At 38.4% G+C, this 19,416-nt stretch overlaps 9 protein-coding genes across 9 annotated transcripts; 2 read left to right on the top strand and 7 right to left on the bottom strand.

The window, feature by feature from the left end:
- Positions 1–185: 185 nt before the first annotated feature.
- RNJ42_01195 (uncharacterized protein) lies at positions 186–1,148 on the bottom strand (the record flags this gene model as incomplete). The annotated part of the gene is made up of 1 exon (XM_071051361.1): positions 186–1,148. The coding sequence occupies one exon, from the start codon at positions 1,146–1,148 to the stop codon at positions 186–188; it is 963 nt and encodes a 320-aa protein (XP_070907708.1).
- A 399-nt stretch (positions 1,149–1,547) lies between these two features.
- Positions 1,548–2,165, bottom strand: RNJ42_01194 (uncharacterized protein; the record flags this gene model as incomplete). The annotated part of the gene is made up of 1 exon (XM_071051360.1): positions 1,548–2,165. The coding sequence occupies one exon, from the start codon at positions 2,163–2,165 to the stop codon at positions 1,548–1,550; it is 618 nt and encodes a 205-aa protein (XP_070907707.1).
- A 458-nt stretch (positions 2,166–2,623) lies between these two features.
- Positions 2,624–5,815, bottom strand: VSB1 (Vsb1p; the record flags this gene model as incomplete). Its single annotated transcript, XM_071051359.1, has 1 exon — positions 2,624–5,815. One exon carries the CDS (start codon positions 5,813–5,815, stop codon positions 2,624–2,626), a length of 3,192 nt encoding a protein of 1,063 aa, XP_070907706.1.
- An 804-nt stretch (positions 5,816–6,619) lies between these two features.
- ASN2 (asparagine synthase (glutamine-hydrolyzing) 2) lies at positions 6,620–8,344 on the bottom strand (the record flags this gene model as incomplete). The annotated part of the gene is made up of 1 exon (XM_071051358.1): positions 6,620–8,344. One exon carries the CDS (start codon positions 8,342–8,344, stop codon positions 6,620–6,622), a length of 1,725 nt encoding a protein of 574 aa, XP_070907705.1.
- Positions 8,345–9,798: 1,454 nt separating this feature from the next.
- Positions 9,799–11,424, top strand: NOC4 (ribosome biosynthesis protein NOC4; the record flags this gene model as incomplete). Its single annotated transcript, XM_071051357.1, has 1 exon — positions 9,799–11,424. One exon carries the CDS (start codon positions 9,799–9,801, stop codon positions 11,422–11,424), a length of 1,626 nt encoding a protein of 541 aa, XP_070907704.1.
- Positions 11,425–11,984: 560 nt separating this feature from the next.
- Positions 11,985–13,196, bottom strand: RNJ42_01190 (uncharacterized protein; the record flags this gene model as incomplete). The annotated part of the gene is made up of 1 exon (XM_071051356.1): positions 11,985–13,196. One exon carries the CDS (start codon positions 13,194–13,196, stop codon positions 11,985–11,987), a length of 1,212 nt encoding a protein of 403 aa, XP_070907703.1.
- Positions 13,197–14,297: 1,101 nt separating this feature from the next.
- On the top strand, positions 14,298–15,737 carry RNJ42_01189 (ammonium transporter; the record flags this gene model as incomplete). Its single annotated transcript, XM_071051355.1, has 1 exon — positions 14,298–15,737. One exon carries the CDS (start codon positions 14,298–14,300, stop codon positions 15,735–15,737), a length of 1,440 nt encoding a protein of 479 aa, XP_070907702.1.
- Positions 15,738–16,992: 1,255 nt separating this feature from the next.
- On the bottom strand, positions 16,993–17,844 carry RNJ42_01188 (Pheromone receptor transcription factor; the record flags this gene model as incomplete). Its single annotated transcript, XM_071051354.1, has 1 exon — positions 16,993–17,844. One exon carries the CDS (start codon positions 17,842–17,844, stop codon positions 16,993–16,995), a length of 852 nt encoding a protein of 283 aa, XP_070907701.1.
- Positions 17,845–18,296: 452 nt separating this feature from the next.
- Positions 18,297–19,304, bottom strand: ARG3 (ornithine carbamoyltransferase; the record flags this gene model as incomplete). Its single annotated transcript, XM_071051353.1, has 1 exon — positions 18,297–19,304. One exon carries the CDS (start codon positions 19,302–19,304, stop codon positions 18,297–18,299), a length of 1,008 nt encoding a protein of 335 aa, XP_070907700.1.
- Between the last annotated feature and the right edge of the window lie 112 nt (positions 19,305–19,416).

Here is a 19,416-nt window from a genome sequence, read left to right as displayed (position 1 = left end):
TATCTCATAATATCACATAGAAAACTCTATTAAATTAAATAAATGAATAAACTCTAATAGATAGAGTATATTGTTGTTATTGTATTGGTGAAATACATTAAGTATGAAAATTGTTTTAAATTGTGAATAGAAAAAAATTAATAAATTAAATTATTTTGTAGAGAGTCTTAAATGCATATCTATAGTTAAATGTCGAATTCGTAACGTAGTTCTTCTTTAGGTTTATTACTAGAGAATATGTTAACTTCATTATCGGAAGAGTAGAGTATTCTCTCTATGAAGGTAACTTTTTTTTTATCCTTGCTCACTAGCAAGACTATCTGGGATCTAGTTCCGTAATAAGAACCGGCTGTAAGTGGTGAACCCAATTCTTCGTGAGGGGGAGTAAGTAACGGTGGTACGTATACAGTTTCCTTAGTTACTCCCAAACCTTTTACCAGATCAAACCCCACACTATCGTTAACATCCACCAAATCTGTAGAGGCTAACTTAAAGCAGCCTTGTATCACATCTTCTTTGCTGAATTTTTGGCTCTCCTTAACGAAAGCTTGAAATATATCTTTACCTTTCTTGATTTTCCCCCATTCCTGGGCATCTTCTACGCCAGCGTAGTCAACTCCAGGAGAACCATTCCTTTCATGTATATCATTCGAAATCACCATGTACTTCTTCGTCTCGCTGTCGAATAAGTTATATGTATGGCCTAGAGAATCTATAACCCGGTATTCACCTTTTTTAAAATCACCATAGAATAGGTTGAAATCACCGGTTTTATCCAAGTAAGGATATTTAGCATGGAACTTCTCATAAGTCTCCCAATCATTGAAATCATGTTTCCTGTCCAGCAGATATATATAAGGTAGTATACCCCTAGACCTCTCACCAATCAATCTTTTAACATCTAGTTCATCTGATAATCGTAGGTTTAGTACAGTAGCCACTCTACCATCCCGGTTAACACCTGACCACGTACCAAAAATCGTCTCATTCCCTAACTCGTGACTACGAGCCATATCATAAGGCGATAATATATAGTCACCATTATGCCAGCAAGTAGAATGTGTCTTACGTTCTAAAAACTCATCTCTATTAGAGATCATAATCAGCTCATAATCGGGATGCTCCCGCGTAGCAAATAGTATGCACATATTATTTCGATATTATGTTCACCAAAATATTGTAATCACCCAAGTTTTTAGTTGGCACTCAACTCATTAAATATCCTTATTTAAAACGCTATGACATTTTATATTTGACATGACATTTTAAGGACAATCTAATTCATTAAAAGACGAACGGGGCTAATGGCACGAATAATGAAAATAGGCATTTGCTAAAGCCCTTCTCTCCACTTTCGCTCTCCAAAAAGACGGTTGATCGGATCAGGGAGCCACTTGACCAAAACAGCAAGCTCCCCCTTAAGAAAAGTCTTGGAGATACTTCAATACGGATAAGTGAAAGGTGATGAGCCATGCTTGGATCGACTAGCCCTTCTGGGGATATTAAAAGTCAAAGCTCATGGCATTTGGCCTCTCAATACCCGACCATCAGTCGAACAGTCTGTGGATGAAACCCTTGATACCCTTTTCGGACTTGTGCTTCTGGTACTTCTCTAATTGTTTCTTATTCCTTTCCACAGCCAAGTTGATCTTCTTGACAGTGTCGTTCATCTCGGGAGTAGAGTTCTGAGACTTGCTCTGTGAGAGGTTGTCCGTTTCTGAATACTGCGTGCTCTTACGTTTCAGGGTGTCCAGTGTTTTCATTTTGACCAGTCCTGTGTCGGTCTCTAGACGGTACTCTTCAGGGAACTGTTGTGAAGCCATGGTTGTGAGTGGAGCGTTGAAATCCGGGACGGCTTTCCTCTCCAGGTCTAACCCCTTAGCCTTCAGAGACTCAATGGTCTCAGAGTTACCAGTTAGAGCGTTGTTTGTTACTACTTTTTCGATGGCATTAGAGTTCATTTTCTTGATGGTTCCAGCACTGTGCCTGGAATGCACATCGTCGGTATGCGTAGTGGCAGATACATTAGTAGATTTACGACTCATAGTATCACCGATCCTGGGCTCCTCGGGACCCATAAACGGCTCAGGTTTGTAAGAATCCTGGGAAGAAAACGAGGATATGTCTTCCAGGTCATAATCTGTATCGCTTTGTAATGAGGACATTATGTTTTTTTTAAACTTAGTTATTTTCAGATATAGATTTACTTGATTTGATTTGAAGTGTCGTCTTTATAATTGCTTCTTCAATTCAATTAGACTTATTCTCTTCAATTGATTTGCATTATATACTAGATAATATTCTTTCCAGCAAACAATGGGCATCTGCTTCCTTCCTATTTCAACTCTGCGGGGAGTTCTGTGGGGGCAGTGCCATCCCACGCATGAATTAAATTTTTTTATATTAAACAATAAATGTGTCAAAAAACTGGTTGTGCGTATTCTTCTGTGCGAGGCAGATATAGGACGAATCAGTTCGTAGTAATGAGAAAATATTAGTATTAGATATGCCTTAATGCTTAAAATAAATAACTAAAAAAATGATGTATGTAGAGGAAGCTCTGGGAAACAATTAATTCGGTAAATAAATATGCATGTGTTCTTGAACTGCTTACTCGCATCTCCTATGCGCTCACTAAGGCGTAACCGAGTAATTCCTTGAACCTTGTATCTCTTATAGTTAGAATTAACAGAACTAGTTCGGTATATAGTTGGATGTTATCATTCTTCATCAGTTCCATACTTGTACTATTAATAATCCATAAAATGGAATCTGTCTCGACCTCAATTGTAAGATTTCTGTTCATTTGCTCGCTGTCACGTTTGCTTAGAATCTTTCCGTAACAAGTACCATTTGACAATGTCTCATAAACTGCCCCAGCAGGTAAGTTGTAAGTGACCTTTAGAATTCCTGAGTCAACAAGGAAGAAGAAATTATTGTTGTGTAGGAAAGCTGAATCAGCAGTAAGGACTTTTTTGGAGAAATAGGGGCATAGCTGCTTCCAAAAATCAATCTCATCCGTTCTTGTTTCAGCATCACGAGAAACAATATTAGGTCTATAGATTTTTAATGAGAATAACAAAATTTTTAGGAGGGGATCCGGCAAATCGATTTGAGTCTCAATCTCAGTGGACATCATTTGTTCGTTACTGAAGGCCTGCTGAGCTGCTGATACAAGTTGGTGGTTCCTTGGAGTATTTGTCGGCAAAGACATCAAATTTTGTAGCATTGAATTACCAATACTCGTATTTTTAGATCCTTCGTCGTATCGCTTTAGTTGTTTGCTTAAAGTTGCGTTGATTGTTTTGGTCTTTCCTTGTAGTCTTGCCTTTGCCTTCTCTCTTAATTTCTTAAATTGGTAAAGAAATTCGTTTTCGCACCATTCCAATGCACTATTTAAATCCTTGAATAATTCAACATTCTGAAGTAATCCAACCTGGTTGAAGACATGATATATTCTATCGCTTTCCCTAATAGATGATATAATCAGTTTGATATTCTTCGCCTCTGTGTAACGTTTGATCCGGTTAAAACCTTCAGCAGCTGAGTAGTCAATATTGTCGGCGTTGATGTTCTTGAAATCCAAAATTAAAAACTTTATTCTGTGTTTAGAGGTATCATTATCACTAATCTCGAGAAGTCGTTCGATTTTTTCTTCGATAGAAATTATGGTACCAAAAAATAGTAAGTTCTGTAGTTTTAACACATAAATTTGCTCTCCGATTTGATCCAAAAATCTCGTTTGAGTAAAGTCTCTATACACAGTACTCTTAGCAATGGTCCCATCAAATTCTCCATTGATGGTTTGTAATTTAGTGCTATCAATCATAAATGAGAAACAAGCAATTAAAATTCCCACAACAATACCCAAAACAAAATCAAAAATACCCATTGTAAGGACAATGATAGCGATAGTCATATATTCAAATGTAGTCACCTTACCTAGTGGATCGACCATTGCTTCGACAAGCAATTCATAACCAAGTAAAAAGATTAAAGAACCAACGATGCAAATGGGAATAAATGAAATAATTACTGGTCCGATAACCATTACGATTATCGTTAGAACAATTAAAACAAAACCAGCTAAAGCAGAATCAGCACCTGCCCTCATGAATAAGACACTATTAGTGTACACTAAATAATTTTGAACAGACCCAAAAAGACCGCTAAAGAAGTTAGAGTATCCATGGGCAATGAGTTCTCTATCAACATCATATTTATCCATTTGGATAGACATTGCTAGCGCTGGAACATTAATAGGAACGTGAAGAATGCCAAAGAAAGTTAAAGCCAGCATAGTTGGTATCTGTTTTAACACCAAAATCCAATGAGCCTTCCCAAAGTTGAAATACCTATAATGGTCATACCAACTACTTGATGTTTCAGGTGTTGGGAAAATCCAACCAGACTTCCTTAGTTGATTTAATGATATACTGGGAACTATAGCAACAATAAAATGGAATAATATCAAAGTAAGAATGTAAAAACTTGGTAATACCAGTGAGTTTCTGAAGCATTTTTGGGTAACTACTAGGATAACTGTTAAAATGACTGGTAGAAACCATTTCCAAAAAGTGGCTTGGTTGAAAAACAAATCTTTGAGAAATGGTAATGAGTATTCAAATTTTGCTACTCTTGTTGTTACTTCAAGTCCTGTGATTACCAAAAAGTAACCAACACCACCAATACAACCAATCAAAATGTGCCTAGGAAAGAATCCCACAATTTTACCAAGCTTTAGCTTTCCTAATAAATAAAAAGTAAGCCCAGTGATTATAGAGCTAATAACATAACAGAATATAGTCGTTGTAATAATTTCATCGTCTTTCCCAGGTAAAGCGTTCTTAATAGCTAGAGCCATTGTATGATAGAATGGTGTGATTTCAATCATTTCACTACCGATACCCGAAGGAAAGCGAGACCATCCTGAAGAATAAACAAACTGGGAGATGATAGTGGAAATATAAAACATGGAAATACCTGTAGGGCCTAAATGGGAAAAGATTGGTTCTGTAATTGGAAAAATAATCATACCATAAGATAATGCATCCAATATATTTAATAATAATCCAAGTACAGCAGCTGGCATGTATTGTACAATGCTCGAAAAGAAATGGCAAATTTGTTCAGATTTAGATAAAGGTGGATTTCTATAGCCCACTGAAGGAGTTACAGTGATTGATTGGTAAGACGAATGCTGATCGATGCTATTTGTGGTCATTATAACGTTCTCGTCAGATGTTAGTGATCCGTAGTTCTCAAGATTTGACGAGGATGGAGTCAATAGTGACACAGCTTGCTCATCCAGGTTTGGATTAGTAGCTCTAGTCAAATTAATGCTAACTGGGGTTTTGTTCTCCACAGCTCTGATTCCATCTCCAGATGATTGAATTTCTAATTCCTCTCTTTGTACTTCATCTAACATGTTCAAGTAGTCATTTAGACTCCCTGTAGACTCACCAATAGTACCATCATCGAACTCTTCCGCAATTGCAGCTGTCTGCCGGTGCAACTTGTTAGATTCATGGATCGTCTTCGAACCATACCTTGTAGACGTAGGTAAAATATTCTTCTCTGGCCCGTTCGGCAGTGATGAGCCCAGTATTCCACTCACATAGGATCTTCCTAAAAATGTACTAGTATCATTAGACAGAGCGTTCTGCACACCAGAGGCCCTAATGGCTCGAGGACCCAAATACTCCTCTGTATCCGCTATGTCCCCATTATCAGGCGATTGTAAACCTAACGAAACCGAAATGGATTCGGAAAGCGAGAACATACTGTTCTTTCTATTCTTCTTAGGAGTTCTCATTTTAGCTTGCTTTCTATTAATCTGCTTTATATTATTATTATTGTTGTTGTTTTTAGTATCAATATCTCAGATTCAATATTTTTAGACAAATACCTATCCCTTCTTATAATCAATTTTTTTTTAGTTATTCAGGTTTCAAGGCTGTACTATTATTTATTTGTTGCTGTTCCCGTTGTTGCAGGCAACCATAGTATCTCTTATCTTTCAATAGATTAGAAGAAGAGATAAGCACTCAATTGACATCTTCTTCTAAGCATTATAGAAATTAGTCATGGGTCTACAGCGTAGAGAGTCCCCTTCTTTGCACGCAATATAAGGAAGCAACCTATATTTTCAGAAAATTTTGCAGATGCGCAGAAAGTGCCGTACATAAGATTCCAGTGGAATTTTCCGAGATGAGATTAGCCCAATATTTAAAGTTATTGTCCTCATCAGCTGTCCTCCACCAAGCTGTCAATTTTGTAATGAGTACACTATCCTATCCATTGGTTTTATAGGACAATTGATAATGTGTCTGGATCTGCCTTTTCTGGCAAGTTAGCCAATTGATTATGGACATATTTGACTGTAGTTGGTGATTTGGACAAATCAAGACATTACAGTCATTACTTTATCGATTGGCCCAATTGTAGACATAGTAAATGATGTTTGCTTAAACTATCTATTGATTTTTATTGAAATATGTATCGCATTATACTCATCAAATATAAACAAGTCTGAAAATAGGTTTCTAGAAAGGAAAGAGAAAAAAAAAAAAAAAAAAAATATTACATATACTTTATTATTGTATCACACCTATAATATTTAAACAGTAACGTGTTGTTCATGGATCTTAGCGTATCTACCAGATGGATCTTCAGCACAACCCCAGTCGGCCTTTGGAATCCATCTCATGACAGTGGAAGCGGCGGTCTTTTGTGGGAAAAGAGCGTCGAACTTCAATCTGTACCAGTAGGCTTCCTTGGTGGATGGGATATCTTCACCCCATTCAATCTTAGGGTTAGAGAACATGGTGTCGGAGATGACTCTCTCGGCAGTGTCCTTTAGACCGTCAATCCAGGAGTAACCAACACCGTCGGAGAATTGTTCCTTTTGTCTCCATAGAATTTCTTCTGGCAAGTATGGTTTTACGTCTGGCTCATCAGAGGTGTCGAATGCCTTTCTTAGAATGTACTTTTCGATACGGCCAGCGGAGGAGTCGATCAGCTTTTCCTTTGGATCGATGTTCATACATAGTTGCAAGAAGTCCTTGTCCAAGAATGGAACACGGGCTTCTAGACCCCAAGCCATAGTAGACTTGTTAGCTCTTAGACAATCAGCCAAATGCAGGTTCTTAACACGCTTAACAGACTCGATGTGGAATTCAGTAGCAGATGGAGCTTGGGCAAAGTACAAGTAACCACCGAAGATTTCGTCGGAACCTTCACCGGACAAGACCATCTTGACACCTTGGGCCTTAATCTTTCTAGCTAGCAAGAACATAGGAGTAGAGGCTCTGATTGTAGTGACATCGTAAGTTTCCAAGTGGTAGATGACATCGTCCAAGGCATCCAAACCTTCTTGTAGAGTGAATGTGTGTTCGTGGTGGATAGAGTTAATGAACTTGGCGACCTTTCTGGCAGCTTGTAGATCTGGGGCGTTTGGCAAACCGATGGCAAAGGAGTGCAGACGAGACCAGCCAGCAGTGTGCAAGTGACCCTCGTCATCGATACCAGCTAGTTGTCTGTTACCAGAGGCATCAACCTCAGCAGGTTGGTTCTCTTCGTTGGCCTTCTCAGTCTCACGGGCAGCAATAGCGGCGATTAGAGAAGAGTCCAGACCACCGGACAATAGAACACCGTATGGGACTTCAGCCATCAGTCTCTTTCTGACGGCCTTCTCTAGACTTTCTCTGATGTCCTTGTAGCTAACTGGGGTAGTTGGGATACGTGTCTCATCAATCCAGTCTGGGGTGAAGTATCTGGTGATTTGGTCAGTGTTGGAATCGTAGATGTGACCTGGTGGGAAGGCGGTGATCTGGTCACAGTCGTCGGTCAGACACTTCAACTCAGAGGCGAAGTAGACTGTCTTTGGGGAGGCAGAGGAGCGACCCATGTACAAAGTGGTGATACCGACAGGGTCTCTAGCAGCGACAATTCTGTCCTGCTTAGCGTCGTATAGACACCAGGCGAACATACCGTCTAGGAACTTAGGAGCATCGATGTCGTGCTCTAGGTAAGCTGGGATGATAGGTTCACAGTCACTCAGCGTCTTGTATGCGTAGTTTGGGAATTGTTCTCTTAGCTGGATGTGGTTGTAAATTTCACCGTTGACACACAAAGTGTAGTCACCGTCTTCACTGGTGATTGGCTGAGCACCGGAGTCCAAACCAACAATAGCCAATCTCTCGTGGACCAAGATGGTAGAGTTCTTGACAATGTTACCGGACCAATCTGGACCACGGTGTCTGATTCTCTTAGATAGTTGTAAAGCCTTTGGCTTGAAAGCATGCACCTCTGGGTGTCTGAATGCAGCGAAGATACCACACATCTTTTGTAGTTTTGTTATAGTATTTGGTTTATAAGAATAAAAGTGTGTCCTTCTTTTTACAAGTTAATACTTCCTACTTTCAAATACCGGAAATATTATAAAAGAATTACATATAAAGAATCCAATCATTATATATTATATACCAAGAAAGTGAAAAATTTTGAAGAAAAAGAACTATCATCAAAAACTCATCGAGTCCCTAAGAGACAGCTGTACATAAAATTTTTTTTTTCTTCCAGGTTATTTCCCAACTCATAAACATTTGTCATTCAGAGGCAAATCCATCTGTGGGAAGAAACTATTACTCATAGTCTCACCCAATAACTTCTTTCTTTTATTCCTGAGTTTTTTAAAGAGTTTATCGATGCCAAAATAGCTATTTTTCCCAATCCTCTCAACTCCTGTCCCTTGTACGCCAGTTTCTACTGAAATACAAACAATATGTGGATGTGGAATACAAAAACACCGCCACCGGAGCATTTTCTTCGAGGAAAGAAAAAAAAAAGTTGCAAATGCAGAGAAGGTGATCTCTTTCTGCGGTGCTACGGCTGTTTTTCTGGGATGAAAAGAAAGGAAGATCGGAACAAATTGTGCACTTAGAGAACACTGCAAGACGTTTGATGGTTCTTTTCATATCTGGACACGGCACTTGTATCTTTATCTTACCCGGGCACGGCTCGTATTGTTTTAACCGTATTATGTCATTGACATAATGCCTACCCGCTGTAGGTTTGGGACGTAGTGGTTTGAAATAAGCTCGTAAGTGAGATGTTAACGAGATATGCTAAACAATATGCTAACAAGATATGCTTACAAGATATGCTAACAAGATATGCTAACAAGATGAGAAAATGTATAAACATAATATAAATCTTTTACAAAGTAAATGTAGACCTTTCCTTTATGATTAAAAGAATCAGAATGTTCTAATAAAAGCGTCCTTTAAAATATGAGTAAGTTCGTAAACTACTCGGTGTAACAAGATTAAAAAGGTCTGCGTTGGTACCGCTGTCTCCATTAAAACCTCAACAAAAGAGTCGAGAAAAGAATTGTTCGATATTGGTTACACGCAAATAATTTCATCATCTTCTTTTTAAAACTTGGAAGGTCATGGTTTCCTTCTAAAAAAAAAGAGAGAGATAATAGAAAAACTAACAAATAAAAAAGAATAAACAAAAAATTTCAAATCTCTGCGATGAGCTATCTCTTTATATACTCGCGAAAGGGAAAACTTAACTGCTTGAAAAAAAAATTAGAAGACAGACGAAAATAAAAATTTTTTTTTCACTTAGGGCATCGCGTTCGTTGTTTATGATATGAAATTTTTCATATTTCATCAAATATTTGCGATGAGCTAGTTGCCCAACATGAACTAGTAGTCAGAGTTGTATATGGGAGATATAAAACAAATAGGTAATAGACTACTTTAAATATATAAATAAAAAGGCAAGAAGATGTTGGGCATTGATGAGATTAAAGTGCTTGCTAAGAAGATAACATCTGGTGATGACAGAAAAGAGTATAACTCTATTATTAAACTTGTCCAGGGACTTAAATTGAATGGGACCTTGGATGAGGACTCTACAGACGAGCAAAACCTGAGGTTTCTGACTGTTGCATTGTTCCAGATATTCAAAAAGCTGTTTGTGAAAGGTGAGCTGTCGCTCCGTGTTAAGAAACCAGAACTTCTAGACTTCAATAAGTGGTGTAGGAAGCTTTATGATACTTTCAAGGCTAATTTGCTCAAATTGATTGCACAGGTTGATATTGAGTGTTCATTGACATTGGATTGTATGGATATATACATGCAACTGCTGGAGCAGGAATCCACACACTTCGCTTCCACTGATGATGCTACGTACTTCCCAAACAAGACATTGCAAAAGTTGATCAAGGCTTTGTTTACTTCTACTGTCAAAGATGATGAGCTGGATCCAAAGGAGGGCCAATCTCAAAGTTCGTTGATCAGTGAATTTACTGAGAAGTACTATAAAGAATACGTCGATGTCCAATATTACTTCCAGGCTGAATTCTTGGACCTTCTAGAGAAGAAGGAACTTGAAGTTACTCCCATAGTTGTAGGTAAGTGGTTAACTATAGTAAATCATGACAAATATTTGTCTAATGCTGAAGTAGAGTTGGAGATTTTCGTATCGAACCCTCCGCAGGCTATTGAGAATGAATCAAGGTTTAAATCAAACTTAGAGAAGAACTGGTTGTTGGTTCTGAATGGACATCTTTCGATTAATCAATATAAAACAGTACTCCTAATCTTGCATAGAAGAATTATCCCATACTTCCAAACTCCAACAAGACTAATGGACTTTTTGACAGATTCATATAACTTACAAAGCTCTAGGAGGATAAATGCTGACGTTGTACCTATACTGGCACTAAATGGTCTTTTCGAACTAATAAAATCGTCCGGACTGGAATATCCAAATTTTTACGGTAAGCTTTATCAGCTAGTTACACCAGATTTGATGCATGTCAAATATAGATCAAGATTCTTCAGATTAATGGATATATTTTTATCCTCGACTCATATTTCAGCGCATTTAGTAGCATCGTTTATCAAAAAACTGGCAAGATACTCCTTAACTGCACCACCAGGTGCTATTGTGACTATAATTCCTTTCATATATAATCTTTTGAAAAAGCATCCTAGTTGTATGATTATGATACATGATCCTTACTACATGAGTGATCCATTTTTCACACCAGAACAAAGAAAAGAGCTCTCTGATAGACAAAGAGCTTATAACGATCCATTCGATATCGAATCTACTTCTCCTGAACAAACTCATGCAATGGAATCATCACTCTGGGAATTGAAGACCCTGATGGACCATTACCATCCAAATGTTGCAACTCTAGCTAAAATCTTTGCACAACAATTTAGAAAAATGCATTATAATATGGAAGATTTCCTTGATTGGAGTTATGATACCTTGTTGGAGGCAGAGTCTACAAGAAAACTGAAAGTACTACCTACCTTAGAATTTGAAGAATTCAAGGGAATTTTTGATAAAAGTGGACAAGATAACAACGATTACTACATGAAGGGGATTGCATGGTAACTGTGTATTTGATATTTAATAATAGAATAGCATAATTGTAAGCATATTCAATTAAAAAGGATATGGTTTTTTATCCTAATGATATGTAATACGCCTTATATAGCATACTAAATGCCAAAATAATCTCTTATTTTATTACCCGGAATATTTAAAAACTCACATTGAAAAATAAAAAGAAATGGTCTCTAGCGGGATCGAACCGCTGATCCCCGCGTTATTAGCACGGTGCCTTAACCAACTGGGCCAAGAGACCATATGTATTTGTTGTTTTTTCAAAGTTTGGAATCATTTATGATCAGTAAAACTTGTATATTTATCTTACTTATTATTACCTCGTTAGAATGTACTGATGTTATATTTTATGTTTTCGAATTGTAACTTAGTTGAAATATAATTATTAGATAAAAAAAGTATGACTCTACGCTAAGAAAGAAAATAAGTTAAACATCATTAATTGTATTAAACCAAATATATACAATTACATATATAACTCTTGTAAGATAAGGGTTTTTTTTTGGCCTAAACATTTCTAAATAACGGTAGAAATTTCTTATTAGAGACTAGAAATATTCGTCATAACCTATCGACAAAGAGGTATCTTCAACTAATTTGTTGGCCTCAGAGATTTTCCATGTCACACTTTTCATATCCATTGGTATTCCTTTCGGTAACTCTCTAATCAAGTCCTTTTCATCCGTCTCTACTACTTGGAGGCCGTAGAGTTCGTTAGTCTTTTCATAACGGTATGTAAATAAAACCATTAGTGGTAATAATAGATCATTCAATATCTCTTGGAGGATCGGAAGTAAACAGTCTCTGGCTTGCTTTTTGGAGCTCGACTTCTTAGAGATTCTAATATTTTTCAGTCGTTTGAGAAGATCGGATTGGTCACTTTCGACATTCTTTTCCTTTTTCTTCGTAAACGTATTCAGCAGTTTCGATTTCATTTGACCTTTCAGATTTTGGTCCCTTTCAACTATCCTATGTTCATTGAGCGTATCCCTTAATTCAGATTTTGTCATAATATTTTTAGTTAGCTGTTCTTGTGATAGGTTCAAAAGTCCGATAGCCTTCCCGATATTATCCATCTCAAATTGTTCAATTGACACCAGTAGTAACGTCAGTGATCTGAGGAAATCGAAGTTACTCTTGTTAATTATATCAGAGTTGTTGTTCTTATCGGTCAAAAGCCTCAGCATTATTTCCTGACAGCTGATACACAGCCTTGTGTACAGTGTGATGTTATTCGAGTTAAAGATAGTCCTTGTCAGGTCCGCTGAGTGATCCAAGTCAAGCATGACGTCGTTATACAGATTACTCCTGATCTTCCCGAGAGAAAGAAGTATGACACTCAATTGCTGCAGCACTCCCAGTTCATATATCAATTTGTCAAGCATCGGATACCCGTTGTCCGTAGGGTTGAGCCAGCTGCACCCTTTCAAGAACTGCAATATCCCAACTCCACGTTTCAAATAGTTAGTCACCGTGGCCCACAGCTTCGGTTCTCCCTTCCTGTAAGCATAGACCATAGTCTCCAACACCAGGTACTTGTAACAAAGCGCGATGTTCAACACCGCGGTTGCCACCTCACACTGTATCCGGTTCCGCGGACCGTCATAGCTCAAAAGCGTGTCGATATAGCTGAACAACAGGTTTAACAAGACATGCGGCTCCTGGTCTGAGTGCAGTGCCATCTCAACACTCTTCCTCATCGTAACTACATCCGTGCCAAACCCCGTCTCCTCCCTTGGAAACGCCACTACTTCACGCATCGCTCTAGTTGTTTTTTACAGCCGCACATAGCGTGCCTTTGGTTAGATCTTGCATTTGTACCCCGCTCCCCTAATTTTATCTCTTTGTTTGCCATCGCTTTTCCCGCCATCACCTCCCCAGCTTCGTCTCTCAGCTTCGTCACTCAAGCTCCTATCAAGCGCCTCGCAGCTTCCAAGCCAGCTCTATACATATAACGTTACCCGGTAGGGAGTACCACTCCGGTTTTTCCCTCAGGATACATTAAACCGGTGTCGCACAATGGAGATGTATCTCCCCCCTCCTCCTCCCTGCTGTCTGCCCCCACTTCTGTGTGGGCTATTTGTTTTTTGCTTATCGGGGGGGGGATGTTTACTGCTTATCGGGAGTTTTGATTTGAAGGAGATAAGAAAAACAGAGTCAACCAATAGATAAGGAGTATATGTTAGTTATTGATCTTCTGAACTCCCTGCACGGACAACTCTGAATTGCTTTTTTGGTTTTTTAACTTCGGTAAAAAAAAGAAACAAAGATAAGATAACTTTATCTATCAAAACACAGAAGTTACCCTCTCTCCGAATCTCATAAGAACACCGCACAGGGACTCCAGCTTCTGCAGAAAGAGTAAAAACGTCTCGAGACCAGGTGAAAAAGCAGCAGCTGCAGGGGTTTCTGAGAGATATTTTATTAAATAAAATTTTTTTTTACTTTGGGCAGAGCAGATGTGAGTTCTTGAACTGTGAAAGGGAAGTAGAAACGTCCGTAGTATTGTGAAGTACTTGATTAACCCTCAATGGGCTCTTTTAGAAAATAAGGATTGGGATCGACATCTCTCTCTTAAAACTGGAAGATGGAAGGTTGAGAGAGCTATAGGAGCTATAGAGAGAGCTAGAGAGAGAGCTAGAGAGAGGGGGTTTCTAAAAGGCTCAGGCTAAGGCTAAGGCCAAGGCTAATTGAGCAGAGGTATTGTGTGTGTGGGGGGGAGCATAGTATATATACAATATAATTATAATTATATACAGAATATTATTAAAGAACTACATATAAGATTACTATATTTTAGAGATTTATTTAGATACCATAACATACGTCAAAAGAACAACAAAAAGAACCAAATAGTTATAATGGCGAGAAGTAAACACGGATTTGTCTGGAAAGAAGAGTATGACCAGGCGACGGTGGCCTTTATTATACTGGGTGCTGCGCTTGTTTTCTTTATGGTGCCCGGTTTGGGGTTTCTATACTCTGGGCTGGCGAGGAGGAAGTCTGCGCTGGCGCTGATATGGGCTGTTCTCATGGCTACGCTGGTCGGTATGTTACAGTGGTATTTCTGGGGTTATTCCCTTGCGTTCTCCAAGAGTGCTCCTAATAACAAATTCATCGGTGATCTGAACTCGTTTGGGTTCCGTGATGTCTATGGTAAAGTCTCTGAGGACTCTACTTACCCAGAAATCGTCTTCGCCGCATTTCAGATGATGTTTCTGTGCGTCACTGTGAGTATTATCGCTGGTGCCACTGCTGAAAGAGGTAAATTGCTTCCACACATGGTCTTTCTGTTTATATTCGCAACACTGGTCTACTGTCCGATCACTTACTGGATCTGGGCCCCAGGTGGATGGTGTTACAAGTGGGGTGTGCTCGACTGGGCCGGTGGTGGCCCCGTTGAGATAGTTAGCGCCGTAGCAGGCTTCGTATACTCATTCTTCTTGGGAAGACGTCGCGAGAACTTGCTGATAAACTTCAGACCACACAACGTCTCTATGGTCACCCTGGGTACCTCGATTCTATGGTTCGGTTGGTTGTTATTCAACGCCGCTACTTCTTTAGAACCAAATCTAAGGTCCGCCTACGCATTCATGAACACTAATATAAGCGCTGTGACGGGTGGCATGACATGGTGTCTGCTCGACTACAGGTCAGAGAAGAAGTGGTCCACGGTGGGTCTTTGTTCCGGTATAATTTGTGGTCTGGTTGCCGCTACTCCTAGTTCTGGTTGCATTACCCTATATGGCTCTTTAATCCAAGGTATCGTCTCAGGTGTGGTTTGTAACTTCGCCACTAAAATTAAATATTATTTGAAAGTCGACGATGCAATGGATCTGTTGGCTGAGCACGGTATCGCAGGTATTGTGGGACTTCTTTTTAACGCATTGTTCGCAGCTGATTGGGTCATCGGTATGGACGGTTCCACTGAACATAGAGGTGGTTTCATTACTCACAATTATAGACAAATTTATAAACAAATTGCCTACATTGGAGCAGTTGCAGGCTATACCGCTGCAGTAACTGCCCTCATTTGTGTCGTGCTTGACAATATTCCAGGCCTGAAATTAAGAGCCTCAGAAGAAGCAGAAGCATTAGGTATGGATGAAGATCAAATCGGTGAGTTCGCATATGATTACGTTGAAGTTAGAAGAGACTATTATTTATGGGGTGTTGATCATGATAATGATAGTGCTGAACAAAATGATACTACTGGAGAAGATCAATCTGTTACCGGCTCTTCAACAGCAGCAACTAATGGAGATCAGGATCCAGAAAAAGCAGCCATACCGACAAGATAAATTAAGACGTCTTCATAACCAATCATCTTTACTATATTCTTCAATTAGCATTTGTCAGATATGATGTCATTTCCAATTTTTGCCCTACATGGTAATTACTTTCATCCAAATATTTCTGATCTTAAAACTTTAGGTGTGTCCACTCCCATTCACAACGACACAAGCAAGAACCTAATAACTAAATTAACTATTAATTTTATCGATAATATTCACATTTTTCTTTTTTGTTAACTTATACAACCGTTTTCCACATATTTTTTTTTTTTAAAATTTTTGATTACCAATTATAAAACATCCTTGTTTAAAGCTCTGGAAATACTATTAAAACTTCATCGGGTACCACTGACTGGTTATCCCAATTAGTTGCTCTTCCAGTATATTTCCTTTTTAATTACATTCGTGTGTTGTACACTCATTCATCTAACAGAAAAGTGAGAATTGACTTTTGAAATTGTACGAGTAAGCAGGATTTCTTTTTCTACTACAATTTAAACGCCTGAACTTTTGTATATTGAAAATTAGCATTATTCTCTCTCTTAAGATATTCCTCAATTAGCCGTCTGCGACATGCTTTAAAAACAGTTGTCCATAATAATTCACGTATATTAATATAGTATAGATTTAAATAAAAAAGAAATTGAGTTCCAAATATATTTTCTTGTATATTAGACGCCTATAACACCACAATAGTTTCTTATTATTCAAATTAAAAAAAAAATCTAATCAAGGGTATTTCATTATTTATGTGAGTGAAAAAATAATTATAAAAAGAAAAAAAATAGTTATCTATATCTATTAAACCAAGAATGAAACATCATGACAATGACAGATACATCAAAATCACTTAGTCCATGGATAGGAATGGGCTTCAACGTACAGAAATCCGAACAATATAACGGTCATCACAAATTAAAATATTTCGTTGAACTCATAATACGATTTGAAATTAAAAGTTTCTAATTCAACTTTGAAAAATCTTATTATTTGTTAAACTTCCAATTTGGTTTGCCTTTAGAACAAACTTGTAGTTTCTATATTGTTCTTAGTAAACGAGTGAAGCTAGAAAAAAAGGTCAAGAAATGAAAATAGAAGGGTTCATAAAGGCACATTTAAGGCAAATCCAGTATAGCTAAAATACTGATAAGCTAATCTCCACATAGATATATTAAATACCTACATTTCGGGATGAGGTAAGATGCAATAATCGGAGCAAGTAGTTTAAACAAAAGCCAAATTTTTATATAAATCCTTAAAATTAGACACCCTCATGTGTGGAGTCCTGGAAATATTGTTGGTATGTTGATTCTGGCTGATCTTGCCTTTTCATATAATGGTTGTTCATATCACTTTGCATATTACCCATATTTGGGTACTGAATCTGTTGTCCTGGCGGGAGATGTACCGGTAGTTCAGGTCTATGTTGCTGCTGTTGTTGTGATTGATGTTGCTGCATTATTTGCTGTTGTTGATCCATCATTTGTTGATTGGATGCTTGGTGTCTCAGATGGATCGGTATATCTTCCTGATGTCCCACAACTCCTCCATCATCACGAACCTGCACTTTTTCATCTTCATTTAAGTTATTCCCGTCTTCCGCATCTTGCTCCTCCTCCTCCTCTTCTTCTTCGTCTTCATCTGGAGCATTCAGACAGGCCTGAATCAGATTTCTACCTTCCTGCTGTGTAACAATAGGCTCAAATTTAGGTGTACTGAAAGTGTAGACTAGACCAGTCTCAGAAACAATAAGCAACAAAACTTGCGTCCCAGTCAAAACCGATAGCTCAAAGGCCTTCTTCATAATACCATGTTTCCTCTTAGAGAATGTCACGTGCCTCCTAGTCTTGTTCTCTATAAATTTAATCTCTATCTTTCTTCTGTCCTTTGGAAGGTTGGCAGACTCAAACCCTTTCTCTCCTTCCATAGTAGAGCCAGATCCAGACCCAGAATTGAAACCTGAGAGCGATCCATCCTCCCCATCATTTACTTCAGCACTATGGCCATCAGCATTGACATTGACATTGACATTCATATTACCGTTAACATTACCATTAACACTATCTCCCACCCCAGTATTGGCTCCAAGCCCATTACCAGCCATTTCAGACATCTTCTTATTCTTTAATACCTTTGGATTGTGTTTCAGGCTTATCAAATCAAGTATTTCCCTCTCTTTCTCACTAAAAAAAAGGGTATTGCGCTATTCTAAATCAAAAAAGTCTGGTCAATGTCCTTATTCTCCTACAATGCCAAGTCTAGGTCACCAATTCTTATACCCAATGCAAACAAAAACCTTAATTTTGACTTAATATCAGCTTATAAAATGATGAACCGATTTCAAGTTATGAAGGTTACCAAATGTAGAAAAAGCTTACTTTTTTTTTTTCGTTCATTTTTTTTTTTTGCGAATCCGCGATGCCTATATCCGTACAAAGGGATATAATATAGCAATTTGATAAACGTCACATGTTTTATAAAGTATTTTAGTAGTAAATTTATTATTAATTGTATTATAACGTTGGGATTATTTATAAAATGCTAGGAGTGGGTGTATGTATGTGATTACTTACAGGCGTTGAAGTCACCTTTGTTGTTCACGAAGACGTCGATGGCTGCCATGGCAGCGTATAGTCTGTTTTCGGCTTCGTCAAAGACAATGGAGTGCTCTCCGTAGAACACATCGTCTGTGACTTCTTCCTGATGTCTTGGCAGACAGTGCATGAACTTGTAGTTTGGTGCGGCGACACTTGCGTGATCCTGACTCACTTGGAACCCTTGGAATTGTTTTAGTTTGGCTTCCTTGGCGAACTCCTCACCCATAGAGACGAATGTATCTGTTACTAGCACATGTGCTCCCTTGGATGCGGCGATAGAGTCGTGTGTGACTTCTATCACGGTGCCGTTCTTGGCACATATCTGTTCTGCGGCCTCCATTATCTCGGGGTCCATTTCGATGCCAGGTGGGGTAGCGATGGCTACATCCATGCCCAGTTTCAAACAGGCGATGGCCATATCGTTGATGACATTGTTGGCATCACCGATCCACGTTATCTTTAGCTTGTTTTGTGTATAGTCTAGGTGTTCCTTGATTGTTAGCATATCACAGATAGCCTGTAGAGGATGGTATGTGTCACACAGAGAGTTTATAATCGGCACAGTAGAGTGCTGGCACAAAAGTTGGATGTCCTCATGCTTGTTCACACGGGCAAATATACACGACACCATGGAGGACACAACTTTAGCGGTATCATAGTACGACTCGTTCACACCGAGCTGGATATCCTCTCTCCCTAAAAACATTGGTTGAGCCCCGAAAAAGGTAGCTGCACCTTCTGTAGAGATTCTGGTTCTAGTTGATCTCTTAGTGAAGATCATAGCAATGGTTCTTCCTAGCAACTTCATGTGGTTAGCTTGGAATTTGGCAGAGTCACCGGACTTGAAAACCTTCTTGAAATGTTCTGCTCTGTTGACTAAAATTTGGAACTCTTCATCTGTTAAGTCCTTGATGGACACTAAGTGACGGATACTGTTATTCTTACTTGTTTGAGACATTGGTTCAGCTTGGGTCATTGATAAAATCGTCGGAAAAAAAAAATGTATATTATATATGTTTGTATTTATATAAAATACAAATTGTAATTGTAATATTCGATGATGATATATTATCTTGTTACAAGTATTG

The sequence above is a fragment of the Nakaseomyces bracarensis genome, assembly GCF_045282275.1.
Source record: "Nakaseomyces bracarensis strain CBM3 chromosome Unknown Scaff6_0, whole genome shotgun sequence".
Lineage (NCBI taxonomy): Eukaryota > Fungi > Ascomycota > Saccharomycetes > Saccharomycetales > Saccharomycetaceae > Nakaseomyces > Nakaseomyces bracarensis.
Note: the sequence above shows the minus strand (reverse complement) of the source record. Positions and strands in the feature narration are given on the sequence as shown.